The following is a 15,365-nucleotide window of genomic DNA, read 5'->3' on the forward strand; positions in this document are numbered from 1 at the left end:
TTTTTTTTTGTTTTTTTTTTTTGACAGGCAGAGTGGACAGTGAGAGAGACAGAGAGAAAGGTCTTCCTTTGCCGTTGGTTCACCCTCCAGTGGCTGCCACGGCCAGCGCACTGCGCTGATCTGAAGGCAGGAGCCAAGTGCTTCTCCTGGTCTCCCATGGGGTGCAGGGCACAAGCACTTGGGCCGTCCTCCACTGCACTTCCGGGCCACAGCAGAGAGCTGGCCTGGAAGAGGGGCAACCGGGACAGAATCTGGTGCCCCAACCGGGACTAGAACCCGGTGTGCTGGCGCCACAAGGCGGAGGATTAGCCTATTGAGCCACGGTGCCGGCCTCTCATTGTGGTTTTGATTTGTATTTCCCTGACAGCTACTGATCCTGAGCATTTTTTCGTGTGTCTTTTGGCCATTTGGATTTCCTCTTTTGAAAAATGCCTAAGTACTTTGCCCATTTCTTAAAAGGGTTGTTTTGTTGTTGTTTTCTTGATCTCTTTGTATATTCTGGTTTTTAATCCATTATCAGTTGCATAGTTCGCAAGTAATTTTTCCCATCTGTCAGTTGCCTCTTCACTTTGCTGAGTGTTTTTGTTTTTTTTTTTTTTTTGCAGTACAGAAGCTTTCAATTTGATGTAATCCCATTTGTTAATTTTGCCTTTGACTGCCTGTGCGCCTCTAGGGTCTTTTCCATAGGCTCTTTGCCTACGCCAATGTCTTACAGAGTTTCCCCAACGTTTTCTAATAATTTGACGGCATCAGGTCAGAAATTTAGGTCTTTAATCTATTTTGAGTGGATTTTTGTGTAAGGTGTTAGGTGGGGTCTTGCTTCACACTTGTGCATGCAAAGATCCAGTTTCACAGCACCATTTGTTGAACAGCTGTCCTTGCTCCAGGGATTGATTTTAGTTCCTTTATCAAAGATCAGATTATTATAGATGTGTAGGTAGATTTCTGAAGTTTCTATTCAGTTCCATTGATCTATCAATCTTTTTATGTTAGTACTAGGCTGTCTTGATAATAACTGCCCTATGGTATGTCTTAAAATCTGGTATTGTGATGCCTCCAGCTTTGTTTTTGTTGTATAAGATTGCTTCAGCTATTCAAGGACTCCTGTGTTCCCATATGAATTTCTGTATCATTTTTTCTATATGAAAAGAATGTCCTTGATATTTTGATTGGTATCACATTGAATCTGTAAATTGCTTTCAGTAGTATGGACATCTTGATGACACTGACTTTCCAATCCATGAATGTGGCAGATTTTTCCATTTTTGAGTGTCGTCTTCTATTTCTTTTTTTGTAATTCTCATCATAGAGATCTTTGACATTCTTGGTTAAATTTATTCCAAGGTATTTAATTTTTTTGTAGCTATTGTGAATGGATTGATCTTAGAAGTTCTTTCTCAGCCATGGCCTTGTCTGTGTTTACAAAGGATATTGATTTTTTGTGTGTTGAGTTTATATCCTGCCACTTTACCAAACTCTTCTATGAGTTCCAATAGTCTCTGAGTCTTTTGGATACCATATATATAGACTCATGTCATCTGCAAAGAGGGAGAGTTTGACTTCCTCCTTCCCAATTTGTATCCCTTTGATTTTTCTTGCTTGATGGCTCTGGATAAAACTTCCAGGACTATATTGAATAGCAGTGGTGAGAGTGGGCATCCTTACCTGGTTCCATATCTTAGTGGGAATGCTTCCAACTTTCCCCATTCAATAGGATGCCGACCATTCATTTGTCATAAATTGCCTTGATTGTGTTGAGGAATGTTCCTTCTACACCAAATTTGCTTAAGGGTTTTCATCATGAAAGGGTGTTGTATTTTAGTAAATGCTTTTTCTGCATCTATTGAGATAATCATATGGTTTTTGTTCTTCAGTTTGCTAATGTGATGTACCACATTGATTGATTTGCAAATGCTGAAATATCCCTGCATACCAGGGATAAATCCCACTTGGTCTGGGTGAATGATCTTTCTGATGTGTTGCTGGATTCAATTGGCTAGTATTCTGTTGAGGATTGTTGCATCTGTGTTCATTAGGGAAACGCATCTGTAGTTCCTTCTCTGTTGTATCTTTTTCAGATTTAGGAATTAAGATGATGCTGGCTTCATAGAAGGAGTTTAGGTAGGCCGGCGCCGTGGCTCAATAGGCTAATCCTCCACCTTGCGGCGCCGGCACACCGGGTTCTAGTCCCGGTCGGGGCGCTGGATTCTGTCCCAGTTGCCCCTCTTCCAGGCCAGCTCTCTGCTATGGCCAGGGAGTGCAGTGGAGGATGGCCCAGGTGCTTGGGCCCTGCACCCCATGGGAGACCAGGAAAAGCACCTGGATCCTGGCTCCTGCCATCGGATCAGCGCGGTGCGCCGGCTGCAGCGGCGGCCATTGGAGGGTGAACCAACGGCAAAGGAAGACCTTTCTCTCTCTGTCTCTCTCTCTCACTGTCCACTCTGCCTGTCAAAAATAAAAAAAAAAATAAAAAAAAGAAGGAGTTTAGGTGGATTCCCTCCCTTGCAGTTGTTTTGAATAGCTTGAGAATAATTGGATGTAGTTCTATTTTAAATATCTGGTAGAATTCAGCAATGAAGCCCTCTGGTCCTAGGATTTTCTTTGCTGTGAGGGTCTTTGTTACTGATTCAATTTCTGTCTTGGTAATGGGTCTATTTAAGTTTTCTGTGTCTTCATGGCTCAATTTAGGTATGTTGCATGTGTCCAGGAATCTGTCCATTTCTTCAAGGTTTTCTGATTTGTTGGCATTACAGCTGAAATTTGTATTAATTTCTGATGATTTTTATTTCTGTGGTATCTTGTTACATTTCCTTTTTCCTGTCTAATTTTATTGATCTGCATCTTCTCCATCTTTTTTTAGTTAGTTGGGCCAATGGTGTGTCAATAAAAAAACCAGCTTTTCATTTCGCTGATCTTTTGTATTTTTGGTTTATTTTTGTTTTAATTTTATTTAATTATGTCATTTCTTCTACTAGTTTTGGGTTTGGTTTGCTGTTGTTTTTCTAGGTCCTGGAGATGCATTGATAGCTCATTTGTTTCGTGCTTCTCCAATTTCTTGATGTAGGCTCCAACTGCGGTAAACTTTCCTCTTGATACTGCTTTTGCTGTATCCCATAGTTTTATATGTTGTATTGTTGTCTTCCTTTGTTTCCAGAAATTTTTTTATTTCTCTATTGATTTCTTCAATGACCCACTGTTCATTCAGGAGCATGTTGTTTAATCTCCATGTGTTTATATATGCTCTAGAGATTCCTGAGTTCTTGATTTCCAGCTTCATTGTGGTCAGAGAAGATGCATGGTATGACTTAATTTTTTTTTAATTTTCTTGAGACTTGCATTATGGCCTGGCATGTGGTCTGTCCTAGAGAAAGTTCCATGTGCTGGTGAGAATATGTATTCTGCACATATAGGATAGAAAGTTCTGTAGGTATCTGTTAGTCCATTTGGTCTGTAGTGCTGATTAAATATGCTGTTTCCTTTTTGATTTTCTGTCAAGTTGATCTGTCCATTGCCTAAAGTGGGGTGCTGAAATCCTCCATTACTATCGTGTTGGAGTCTGTGTCTCCCTTTAGATCCCTTAACATTTCTCTTAAATAGCCTGATAACCTGTAATTAAGTGTATATATGTTTATAATAGTTACATATTCCTGTTGAATTGATCCCTTAATCTTTATATAGTGTGTTTTTTTTTTAACAGTTTTTGTGTTAAAGTCTATTTTGTCTGATATTAAGATGGCTACACTAGCTCTTATCTGGTTTCTGTTAGCATCCTTTCACTTTTGGTCTGTGTGCGTCTTTGTTGGTGAAATGTGTTTCTTGTAAGCAGCAAATAGATGGATTTTGTTTTTTAATCCATTCAGCCAGTCTGTGCCTTTTAACTGGAGAATTGAGGCCATTTACATTCAAGGTGACTATTGATAAGTAATGACTTGGCCCTGCCATTTTCTCATAAATATTCCTACTTTTTACTTTGGATTTCCTTTGTACTTTTACTGGGAGATTTTCTGCCTTCACCTTCTTCCATAGTGATGACCGTGTTTCTGTGTTTCTGTGTGTAGCTTATCCTTAAGCATCTTCTGCAGGGCTGGATGGGTGGTGACAAAATTTTTCAATTTCTGTTGGTTATGGAAGGGTCTTTATTTCACCTTCACTGATAAATGAGAGCTTGGCAGGGTACAGTATTCTGGGTTGACAGTTTTTTTCTCTTAAGATGAGGACTAAATATCACCATTCTCTCCTACCCTGTGATAAGAAGTAAGCTGTGAGTCAAACTGGAGATCCAGTGAAAGTACTCTGGCGTTTCTCTTGTGCACACATTAGAATCTTTGTTTTACTGTGGAGAGTTTGATTACAATGTGTCATGGTGAGGATCTTTTCTGGCCACTTCTATTAGGAGTTCTATGTGCTTCCTGTACTTGGATGTCCCTTTCTTTCTCCAAATTAGGGAAATTTTCTATAATTATTTCACTAAAAAGACCTTCTAATTCATTCTGTCTTCTCAGGCCTCAAGAACTCCTATGACCTGCATGTTGGGTTGTTTGATAGTACCCCAGTAATCTCCAACACAGTTTTTTAGTTTTCTAATTTTTTTCTTGGTCTGCCTGTAAAATTTCCAGAGATTTGTCTTCTAATTTGGATGTTCTTTATTCTGCCTCACGGAGTCTGTTCTTAAGGCTTTCCACCACATTTTTTATTCGTGCTATTGCATTCCTCACTTCCAATATTTCATTTTATTTCTCCTTGAAATCTCAATTTTATGGGAAATCATGCATAGATTTCTTTAGCTCATGAACTTGGTTTTGATTACATCTATGTAGCCCTACAATCAATTTTTTTGAATTCCATTTCTGGCATTTCATCAATCTCTTTATCTTCACATTTTGGTATTGAAGTGTTGTGTTCTTTTGGGGGTGTCATGTTGTCTTCCTTATTCTTGTTTCTTGAATTGCTGCATTTGTTTGTAGGCACTTGTGGAGCTATTTTTCCCCCATGATGGCTTTTATCTTTACACCGTGCCTCAGGGGATTAGTGGGGTGTCTGCTCTTTCAGTGAATACCCTGAGATGTGTGCTGGCTGTGGCCAGGGAGCTCTGATCGTGCTCCAGAGTGAAAGAAGTGTCCAAGGTGACACTCAAGTTGGGCATTATCAGAGGGGAGGTTTGTTCTGCTCTGTTGGCTTAGTCTCATGTCACCTCCTAGAGACCAATGCCTGGGTGCTAGCCCCAGTGGGTGCAGTTTTCATCCGTGCTGCCACAAGAACCATACAAAGGACCTGTGCAGTCCTCGGTGTGAACCCAGATCCTGCAGCAGTGACCCTCGCCAGGGAACCAGGGAGCCCTGGGCATGTGGAGCTGCCCACAGAGTCTGCCCAAAGTCCCAGCCACAGTGTCTGCCCAAAGTCCCAGCCACACCGTGTGCCCTCACACGCAGCCACAGTCTTTTCACAGTCCTGGCACACAAGGCTCCCTCAGCCACGAGCACCCAGCCCCCTGTCAATTCTCCCAGCCAGACTCAGGCGGCTCCTCTCAGCTGGCTGCTGGGCGCGGGGACACAAGTTGGCACAGCTGTTATGCATGTCCAAAATGGCGCCCGACCTCTCCACTAGTTACAGTACGCAGGTGCCAGGTGGTCGGGGAGAGAAAAGTGTGCCCCTTTTTTCCCCTCTGGGTGGGCAAGTACACTGTCCCCCCAGGGCCCCAAGCTGGAGTCATGTCGGGCTCTTCCGCAGCTTCATCACAGTGGCTAGGGCTGCTGCAGGTGGGTCTCATCTCCCTCCATAGCTGGTGCTGAGGCTCTCGGCCGCTGGGGTCCTGACTTGTACACATTCATGCCCTCCATGTAGGTCCACAGTGCCCCTCTAATCTGCAAGAATCTCCTCTGCGGTTTCCCCCTAACTCTTCCCTGAGATTGCTCGCTCCACGTTTTTTAAACTGCCTTCCTCTAGACTGGAGCAGTAAGCGCCCTCTCTATTCTGCCATCTTGAAAACTCTCCAGGCTAATTTCTAAGTTGATAATTCTGCATGGCCCACAATGATGCTATAACCTGGTCAGAACAAAGTGTCCCCACCCCTGTTTTGGAGACTAGGGTTTCCACACTTTCTCTTGGAGATCAGAATGGCCTGTGGGCCCCAAGGAGCTGGTGGTGGCCCTGTTCTGTAGGAAGCCTCTGGAGCACGACACACAGGCACTGGAAGAGTCCAGGCTGGGTGTGGGATCCGCAGGTGGCAGATCGGTGGGTGCACCCTGGCCCTGCCCTCTGCAGGCCCCACCCTGCATCTTCAACGAGTGAGGCAAGAGAAAGGCGGCTGAGAGCAGAGCGGACAGAGCTGCGTAGCCTGCTAAAGTCTTTGGGCCTTTTAAAAAAAACTCTACAATGTACGTATGTTACTTTGGCCATCAAGAAACAGGATAATAAGGACAGAAAAAGCAACATTGTTTGCCAAGTGTGACTGGAAAATGCAAAAAGAGGGGGCAGGACCAATCACAGGTTGGCAGGCTGCAGCCGCGTGTGGCCGTACCCACGGGGAAGGACGGATTCTACCTTTCTCAGCAGTGAGACGGTGAAGTGCTCTGTGGCAGATGAAAATCTGTGAAACTCCGGCGTCAGCCGCTTGCAGTGTGGCAGGACACGGCCGTGCTCGCCTGTGCGTGGATGGCCAGGGCTGCTCCACGCTGCTTCAGCTCAGCTGAGACAGTTGCACAGCCAAATCGCATTTGCGTGCCTCAGCAGGAAACACGTGCCAACTCCAGGCCTCGCGCACTGCTTCCAGCCTCTCGCCAGCCACGGTTGTCTTCACCCCATCCCAGCGATGTCCAGACCTGTTATAATCTCACCTTCAGTTGGCTCAAGTTTTAAAATTCTCCAGGAAAATAAATACATTTGTACCAAACATCAGAGTTCCAAAATATATAAAGCAGACTGACAGCTGGGGCAGGAAACAGCTCTGCAGTGGCAGAAGGGCCAGCAGCTCCCCTGCTCGAGACTGGACAGCACCTGACCCAAGACAGTGCAGCCGGGGGCGGGGCGCGACCGACGTCCACGGCAGCTCCAGCCACAGCTGCAGGCACAGCCATGCGGGCCTCCTCCAGGGAAGATCATGTTCTTAGTCAACTTCAGAAAACAAACACCACAAAGTATCTGGGAGAAGGAAACACAAGCAGTCCACAGTATGTGGAGATTAACCAACAGAAGCATCAGAGAAGGGACCACGGGGCTGGTGCTGGGACCTCTGCTGCTTTCCCGGGTGCATTAGCAGGGAGCTGGAACAGCTGGGACTTGAACCCGTGCCCACCTGGGATGCTGGCGTCGTAGTGGGCAGCCGCTGTCCTCCCGTGCTTTTGTAGTCTCAGTGCCCCAGTCTTTCACCCCAGGTTGAGCTTCTGAGTAGTTCCTTCTTTTTACCGTGTCCTTAATTCTTTGGGTTGCTCATTGTGAGTGCGTGGAAAGATGCTGGTGAAGCAGGAAGGGCGCGGTTCCGCTCTGCATGGGGTCCGCCCGGCCCCCTGGCAGTGCCGTGGGAGGGTCCCGCTCTGCGTGGGGTCCGCCCGGCCCCTGGCAGTGCCGTGGGAGCTGTGCCCATGGAAGCCTCAACGGTCAGGTGAGGAAAATCTGTGCTTCATCCCTGGCCACTGCTCCTGACACCTCTTCCTGCCAGTCACCTCTCTGCCTTAGCGCAGTAACGGCACCAAGGCTGTGTTGGTTCCGGTAAGGATTTTATTAAGAGTGGGAAAGGCACACGTTCTAATTCTCACAACACACTGGGCAAACTGACCACCCAAGGTTCCCACAGTACCTCCGGTGCTCCTCACGTGCCGTAGCCACAGAGGCGGATTCTTGCAGCATCCGCATGGGGGGTGGTGCTGCCTCTGGGCGGAAGGATGCGGGTCTTGAAGGGCGAGTGAGTGGACTCTCCACTTCAGGTGAGCAGAGCTTCCATGTAGGGTGAGCACAGGGCCTTGGCAGGCAAGCAGGCTCAGTGTTGGACGAGAGCAGAGCCTTGGCGTCGGGCGAGCAGGGCTGGCCGGGAGAACTCTCTCACGGGAAGGTCTCAGTGCAGTGGGTGAACCCAGAGCTTTCACTCTGCTGCTTTCAGGAGAGTGTTCAGGGATTTTCCCTGGGCCTCGTCAGTCTGCAGCTGATACTCACTTTTGGTGGTCAGTGTGGGGCTGATCAGGTCCCAGGAGGCTGTGGGGGCCAACGTGGTTCTTACCAAGTCCGTGCTGATCTTTGCAGTCAGCGTAGCTCTTGATGTTTCTTGCTAATACTACGCTGGAGCTGTTTAATTTCTGCTCCCTACAGTGTGACAGGACTGAGGGAAGAGGATGGAGGGCACGGCTTTCCCCGGAACCCGAGTGGGCCTGTGCCACTGCAGGCCTCTGCACCGTCAGTGCAGTGGGCTTTGTCACAGGGACATGCAGGAGGGGGTGAAAGGTGAAGGCATCCCACCCTGCACCAGTTGCCTGCTGTGAGCCTGACGGGTGGACATCACAGCTCTGAGTCGTGTCCGAGCAGACCAGTTTGGTCCAAACTGGGTCTTAAGTCAAGCGTGTTTCCACCGCAGGGCAGTGGCAGGGGCGGGCCAGGATGGGGCGTGTGAGGGAAGCCTGAAGCTGCAATTGCCTTTAGACAGGCAAGGGTGCAACAAGCTGAGAACAGTGTGGAAACTGGACCTCCAGCCAAGGGGCATCGGGCGTCAGAGCCCTTGGGTGGAGTTGCTGGCCACCCAGGCCCTCAAGTTTCCTCCACACTTGCTTCAATCCTCTGCCCTTGTGGAGAGTAGGGGGAGGTGTATATTTCATGCACTGGTTTTCAGAGGTGGCCCTGGACCTACTGCTGGCCACAGAGCACAGCATCACAGCAGCTCTTCTGAGTTGGTTCTCTGCAGGCTTCTCCCAGGACATCCCAGGAAAACAGCCTCCTCCTGTCAGTTACAAGGCAAGGACTGTGCAAAAGGGAGTCTCCGCTGAGACAGCCACAGGAGTTCTCCTTGGCTCTTGGTTCTTTGTGTAAGGGGGTAGCGACAGGAAGTCGTCACCTCCCACAGGGTGGAGGGGGGCATTCTGGGCTCATCCTATCTGGTCCTTTTTCACCAAAACCAAAGACATCACAAGAAAAGAGGCCAAAGACCTACATCTCATAAAAAAACAGATTCAAAAATCCTCATTAAAATACCAGCATGCCACGTCCAACAGGTGGGTCTAAAGCCACACTGTGACCAAGTGGGTGTAACTGAGGAAGGCACAGTCTGCTCAACATCCAGAAACAGTGTGATTACACCTCACTGATAGAACGAGGGGAAAACCTATCACTCTCACATGATATACAACAAACTCGCGACAGAAGCGGACTTCCTCAACCTGAAGACCCCACAGCGGACCTCGCTGGCGAGGTTGAAGGATGGAAGTATTCCACTGGTTTCAGGACTAAGACAAGGATGTCAGCTCTTGCCATGTCTGCTCAGCGTTGGGCTAGAGGGCCTAGCTGGGCAAGAACAGGAAACAGCAGTTAGACTGAAAGGAAGAAGTGAAACTGTCTATGTGCACATGACATCAGTCTGGATACAGCGCTACCACTCTTGGAGCTAATGCACTATTTTAGCAAGGTTGCAGGATACGAGATCAGCATACAAAGATCCTGCATGAGGGTTTGATTCTGCAGTCAGCACGTAAGGCACTTGTGCCCGTGTGTGCAGCCAGCACGCAGGTGCCCCTTGCAACTCTGCTGGCCACTGTGATGTGCGCCTGCTCACAGATGAAGTGAGAAACGCCTCAACCCACAAAGGGAAGTTGCGGTAGGAGGGCCACACAGAGGCTAGGAGGCAGAGTGGCACCTGGGTGAGCAGTGGGGGCACGGAGTATGGAGTGCGTGGCAATACCTGTGGGAGAGGTCTGGGGCCGGACTCCTAGGTCCCTCTGCCTCCTCTGCACTGCAAACAGACTCATGACTGAGTCTAATACAATGACAAGAGGCAGCCTAACAGGGTCTGCATTCAGGATTCTGTGTGAATGCATACATTTACGGCTGATTCTCGTCTGACCACCTGCAAGTAATCATGGGCTCAAAACTTTCTTTCTTCTGTGTTTGTCTGGCTCTTCTTAGTGGTAGAGGCCTCCATTTCCCAGCTGTGCTGGGGGCTGGCCTACCTGCATTCACAGTATGGGCTGGCTGCAGTGTGCCAGGGGAGGGGCACAGTTGCTTTTAAGCAGGAAGTGCTCAGTTTACAAGCTCAAAGCATGTATGTATGACTCCACAGAACAGCTCAGCCCACAACATCACATCAAGCAGAGGGGTCCTGGCAAATTGGAACTGAGACCTCAAGGGATTATTAGCCTCTGAAGAAGAAAGTAACGTGGTAAGAACAGCCCCAACTCTTACCCAGCACCAAGAAAGAAGGAAATGCCCTTACAGCAGTCACGCACACTCACGAGCATCTGCACGGGCAGGTAACACCGTGAGCTGCCGGAATCACTACCTGGATCCACTGCTGGCTTACCAGACGCACAGATGCACAGTGTAGACTGGAGTTAGAACAGCCCAATGCGGAGATGATAAGGGTTGCTCATCTGTTTGATGCTGTAGAGCCAGTTTTGCAAATGACCATTAAGAAAGAGGTCGATCACTCAGGGGAAAAACACTGGTCAAAAAATGAAGAGGAATGAAGGGTGTTTATTGGGCTGGTCATGAAATGCAGGGTATTTCTGGGGTCAGAGTGAAGCAAAATGTATAATATTCACCGGGCCAGTCTTACAATAAAGTATAACTTGCAGTTATACTGCAGTTTCATGGAGCTGATCATAAAATGTAGACAAATACAGCATTGTCTTGGGGCTGCTCCCAAAATGCTGTGTATCACAGGGTGTTTCTGGGGTCACACACAGTGCGAGGTGGAATGTTTGCCGTCCAAAGGGCCACACAGAGAATCAAGTGCAATGTTTGTTGTTCCTGGGGCTCACACAGAATGAAGTAGAGTGTTGGCCATTCATGGGGCCAGTCACAAAATGAAGCTTAATGCAGGGTGTTCATGGGACATGAGTATGAGAGGTTTCAGGGATGATTATAAAATGAACATTGAATGCTAGTTGTTTATGAATCTGTTCAAAAAAAGTAAAGGGGAATGGAGGTGTTCATTGGACCAGTCATGAAATGAAATGGAATATATGGTGTTGACAGGGCTAGTGATAAAATTAATTTGTAGTTTGTTGATGGGTCTGTTGACAAAATGAAGTGAAATGTAGGGTATCTGTGGTGCTGGTCATTAAATGAAATAGAATATAGGGTGCTCCTGGGGCCACACTTTCAATGAAGTGGAATTTAAGTTGTTCAAGGGGTCCATGACAAAACGAACTACTGATTACTGGGTCTCAAGGGGCCAGGCATCAACTGAAGTGAAACATATTGTCTTTGGAGCTATACTTTCAATGAAGTGGAATACAGTTTTTTCATAGGGTTGGTTACAAAATGAAGTAGAATTCAGGGTGTTCATAGGGTGGGTCAAAAAACCTAGAGAAATGCAGGGTGCTTACGAATCTGTTCATTAGAACTGGAATGTAGGATGTTTTGGATGTGTTACCAAAATGCAGTGGAATGCAGAGTGCTCTTGGGGCTGATTATAAAATGAAGTGGGTGCAGGGTGTTCGTGGAGCCAGTCACACAGTGAAGCGTGACCTGGGCTGTTCATGGAATGTGGGTGAATGCAGTGTGTCCATGAACTTGGTCATGAAGTGAAGTGTACAGTGCTGATGGGTCTGTTCATAAGATGAAGTGGAAATTACGGTGCTTGTGGGCCTGGTCATAAGGTGAAGTGGCAGGTGGTGTGCTCACAGAGCCAGCCATAAAATAAACTGGAATGTACGTTGTCTTGCAGCCATTCACAAAATTAAGTGGAATATAGTATTCAGAGAGCCAGTTACAAGAAACAGCAGAATACAGGGTGGTGTGGTATCAGCCATAAGATGAACTGGAATTTAGGGTGTTTGCAGTTCTGTGCATAAAATGAAGTAGAAAGGTATTCTTGGGGATAGCCATAAATTGAACGTGGGATACGTGGTGTCTCATGGGCCATCAGAAAATGCAGAATACAGGGATTTTTAGACCTGGCCGTAACAAGAACACAGGATCTTCATGGTCGCAGTCATGACGTGAAGTGGAATATAGTGTTTGTTGTGTGGTCATACGGTGTTCACGGGCATGGTCATACATTAATGTACAACGAAGGTTGTTTATGTGGGTGTGTTAAAAAAAAAGAAGCGTTCACGCAGCCTGAATTAAACGAACTGGAACATAAATGTGTTCATCAAATGAAGTGGAACAGAGAATGTTCACAGGGCCAGTGATGAAGGTGAATTAGGATGCAGGGTGCCCTGGGGGCAGTTAGATTGCACTGTGGTCACAGGGCAACCATGCAGTCAGTTGTCAAAGTGGAACATCCAGTGTTCATGGATTAGCACATGCAATTAAATGGTTTGTAGGGTGTTTGATTTTGCACGTAGGGTGTTCATGGCCTGGCCATCAAGTGAGGTGAAATGCATGGTGTTCACGGTGCCCATGAAAATGTGCATGGACAATGTGAACACAAGGGCTTTGGCGGTTCAGGAGAAAGTCCAACGTGTGCATCTGCAGGTATCTGGTTGGAAACCTGAGTCACAAGTGCACTCCTGGGTGTCCAAGTGTTCAAGCCCAAATCTGTTGTCTCGTATTCATAAATGTGCCACAGGTATTTAAATTGGTTTGCTAGGCATCTGACCGTGTAAGATGAAAACAGACAAAATGTCTCTTTCCTGCAGTGTCTGATTATGGATGAATTTTATTTTCTTTTATAGACCCGTTTTCAAAATTTTCTGAAATAGACATGTATTATTTTAAAAGTCTTTGAAAGACTTAAGTAAATGATATCAAAATCACTAACAGTGTTTCTTTCAGCATGATGGAAAACCACAATGCAGTCAGGACACACGATTTATCATTTTGTTTATAAAAGTAGTCGACACAGTAAAATCTGGTGATCACCAGCTGTTCCTGGCCATGACTGCTGGTGGTCTGCACAGCTCATAGCCCCAAGGACACTGGACAATGACAGCTTCCAGGTCCATTTGTATCCAGAGAGGCTCATGTGGACATGGCCAGTGACATCGTGAAAATACATTTTAAGAAAAAATAAATATTCTGCACAATGTATTTACAAGGATCAACTGTTTTACCTCCACCCCCAATTACCAGAACATTGGGAAGCTGTAATTTGACATTTAAGAAGCATATTCTTGGCCATTTGTGTCAGTTCAGCACAGAATGTGGGGCTGAAACCCCTAATATTTTGGTCCATTCTTATAAAATATGTAAAATTACAAATTTCAGTATGCTTACAAGTTTTAAGGAAAGAAATGAAATGATTTGCTTGCATCCCCCGACCCCCTCAAAGGTGGAAACCCAGCCCGTGCTTCCAGGCTCAGCACCCTGAACACTGCCCGTTATTTCCGGCTTTTTCTGAAAGTGCAGGCCTTGGGGGAGGACATGGCCAGTCCCCCAACCCCGATTGCTGCATCTGGTCACGGCGGGTGCCAGCAGTCTCAGTACTTGAAGAGGTCGATGAAGTGCTGGGGAGACACAGGCGTGAAGCAGCTGTTGGGGTCGGCCGCAGTGCAGGGGTGTCCAGAGTCCTGCAGGGGGAGGGGATAGGTCAGAAGCACTATACAGCCATCAGCCCTGCTCCTGTGGCCATGTGGACCCCAGCCCCACCTCTAACAGAATTACTGCAACAACGGCCAGCTTGCCTCGCGTGGTTGCCCAGGCAGTCTCAGAACCAGGTCTCTGCCTCACTCCCCCCTTCCTGTCCTCCTGCCCCACCACTCCTCCCTCAACCCCAGGAGGCTCCTGTGCAGGCAGCGGGTAGAGCTGACAATTCCACTGCTCAGGGCAAGTGGCAAAAGGACAATCCATTTTGTGGACCTCATCTCAGGGACGTGCGGGGCCCGCGCGTCTGTCGGTCCTGACCCTCTCGGCCAGAGCTTCCCTTCAGGCTAAGCCCCGATCACTCGGGTGCTGGTTCCTGCTCAGCTGCTGCAGGGCCCGACATTGCATGTGTGGACCACAGGGCAGTACCTTGAACAGTAAAGCAAGGTGGTAGTCCTTGGAAAACAGAAGAGTCGGCAAGGAGTGCAGCAAGGGGAGGAGAGAGAAAAGTCAGGATTAGAAAGAGCCAGACTGCGGAGGGCTGTCAGGGTTAGAGCACGTCATTCACAAAAGCCACTGGACGTCAGGCACAGTGACTGAGAACAGCACACAGCTCCCCATCAAACACCCCGAGTTCCAGCACAGCACAAGGACAGCGTGCAGCGCCCCATCAGACACCCCAAGTTATATCACAGTATTAGAACAGCGTGCAGTGCCCCAGACACCCCCGAGTTATATCTCAGTATTAGAACAGCACACAGGGCCCATCAGACACCCCTAGTTCCAGCACAGCACGAGGACAGCATGCAGCGCCCCATCAGGCACCCTGAGTTATATCACAGTATTAGAACAGTGTGCAGCGCCCCATCAGACACCCCGAGTTCCAGCACAGCACGAGGACAGCGTGCAGCGCCCCATCAGACACCCCGAGTTCCCACAGGACTTGAAGGCACCCGAGAAAATTTTCTTGGAAAAGCACTTCTGTCTCAAGTCTCAGACTGGCAGCAGCAAGGCAGCAACACAGGAGTTCACTGAGGAGTCGGCATGCTCGTCTCACACGTGGGCAGACTTGGGGGCGCCCTGGATCCCTGTGTGCTTGTGCCCCATGTGCAGCAAGATCAGCTTCTCTCTGTGGCCGCCCGAGCCAGCCCAACCTCCAGAACCCTGCTCTGTCCCGGTCTCAACTGCTCCACAGCAGCCCTGTCCCAGCTACTGTTTTGCTCTGATGCCCACGGGGCCAGCCCTGGCTTCAAGGAAACAGAAGTGCCCAATCCTTGTCCCAGCTTCCCCTGCCCACCCTACAAGCTCAGTTTCTGACAGCTGGAGAAGCAGAGGGCACAACTCTGTCCAGCCTTGGAACCCAGCAAGGTCACCTCACTGGACTCTCCAGGGGCCACTGAGGCTAGTCCTTAAAGGCCAGCACTGTGGTGTAGTAGGTTACACATCCACCTGCAGTGCTGGCATCCCACATGGGCGCCGGTTCGTGTCCTGGCTGCCCCACTTCTCATCCAGCTCTCTGCCTGGGAAAGCAGAAGATGGCCCAAGTGTTTGGGCCCCTGTACCCACATGGGCGTCTCAGAAGCAGCGCCTGGCTCCTGCCTACAGATGGGCCCAGCTCTGGCTGTGGAGGCCACTGGGGGAGTGAACCAGCAGATGGAAGACCTCTAACTCTGCCTCCCAAGTAAATTACTTGCATCTTT

The 15,365-nt window shown here is 48.0% G+C and overlaps 1 protein-coding gene and 1 long non-coding RNA gene across 9 annotated transcripts in view; one reads left to right on the forward strand and one right to left on the reverse strand.

Annotated features, from left to right (window-relative positions):
- LOC138843403 (uncharacterized) lies at positions 1-5,446 on the forward strand. Its single transcript, XR_011378087.1, has 2 exons — positions 1-2,121; positions 2,489-5,446. It is a non-coding gene; the product is annotated as an uncharacterized lncRNA (long non-coding RNA).
- Positions 5,447-12,784: 7,338 nt separating this feature from the next.
- FBXO25 (F-box protein 25) overlaps positions 12,785-15,365 on the reverse strand; it is a 38,820-nt gene continuing 36,239 nt past the window's right edge. For 4 of the 8 annotated variants that reach the window (XM_017339324.3, XM_008251566.4, XM_070047258.1 and 1 more), the window contains exons 10-11: positions 14,095-14,121; positions 12,785-13,652 (exon numbers count right to left, since the gene is read on the reverse strand). In XM_017339324.3, coding sequence (XP_017194813.2) covers positions 13,563-13,652; positions 14,095-14,121 — 117 coding nt within the window. In that variant the 3' untranslated portion in view covers positions 12,785-13,562. The remainder of the gene's footprint in view (positions 13,653-14,094; positions 14,122-15,365) is intronic. The other 4 variants (XM_017339326.3, XM_070047257.1, XM_070047260.1 and 1 more) reach the window with 1 other exon arrangement.

Source organism: Oryctolagus cuniculus, chromosome 8 (assembly GCF_964237555.1).
Source record: "Oryctolagus cuniculus chromosome 8, mOryCun1.1, whole genome shotgun sequence".
Classification (NCBI taxonomy): Eukaryota; Metazoa; Chordata; class Mammalia; order Lagomorpha; family Leporidae; genus Oryctolagus; species Oryctolagus cuniculus.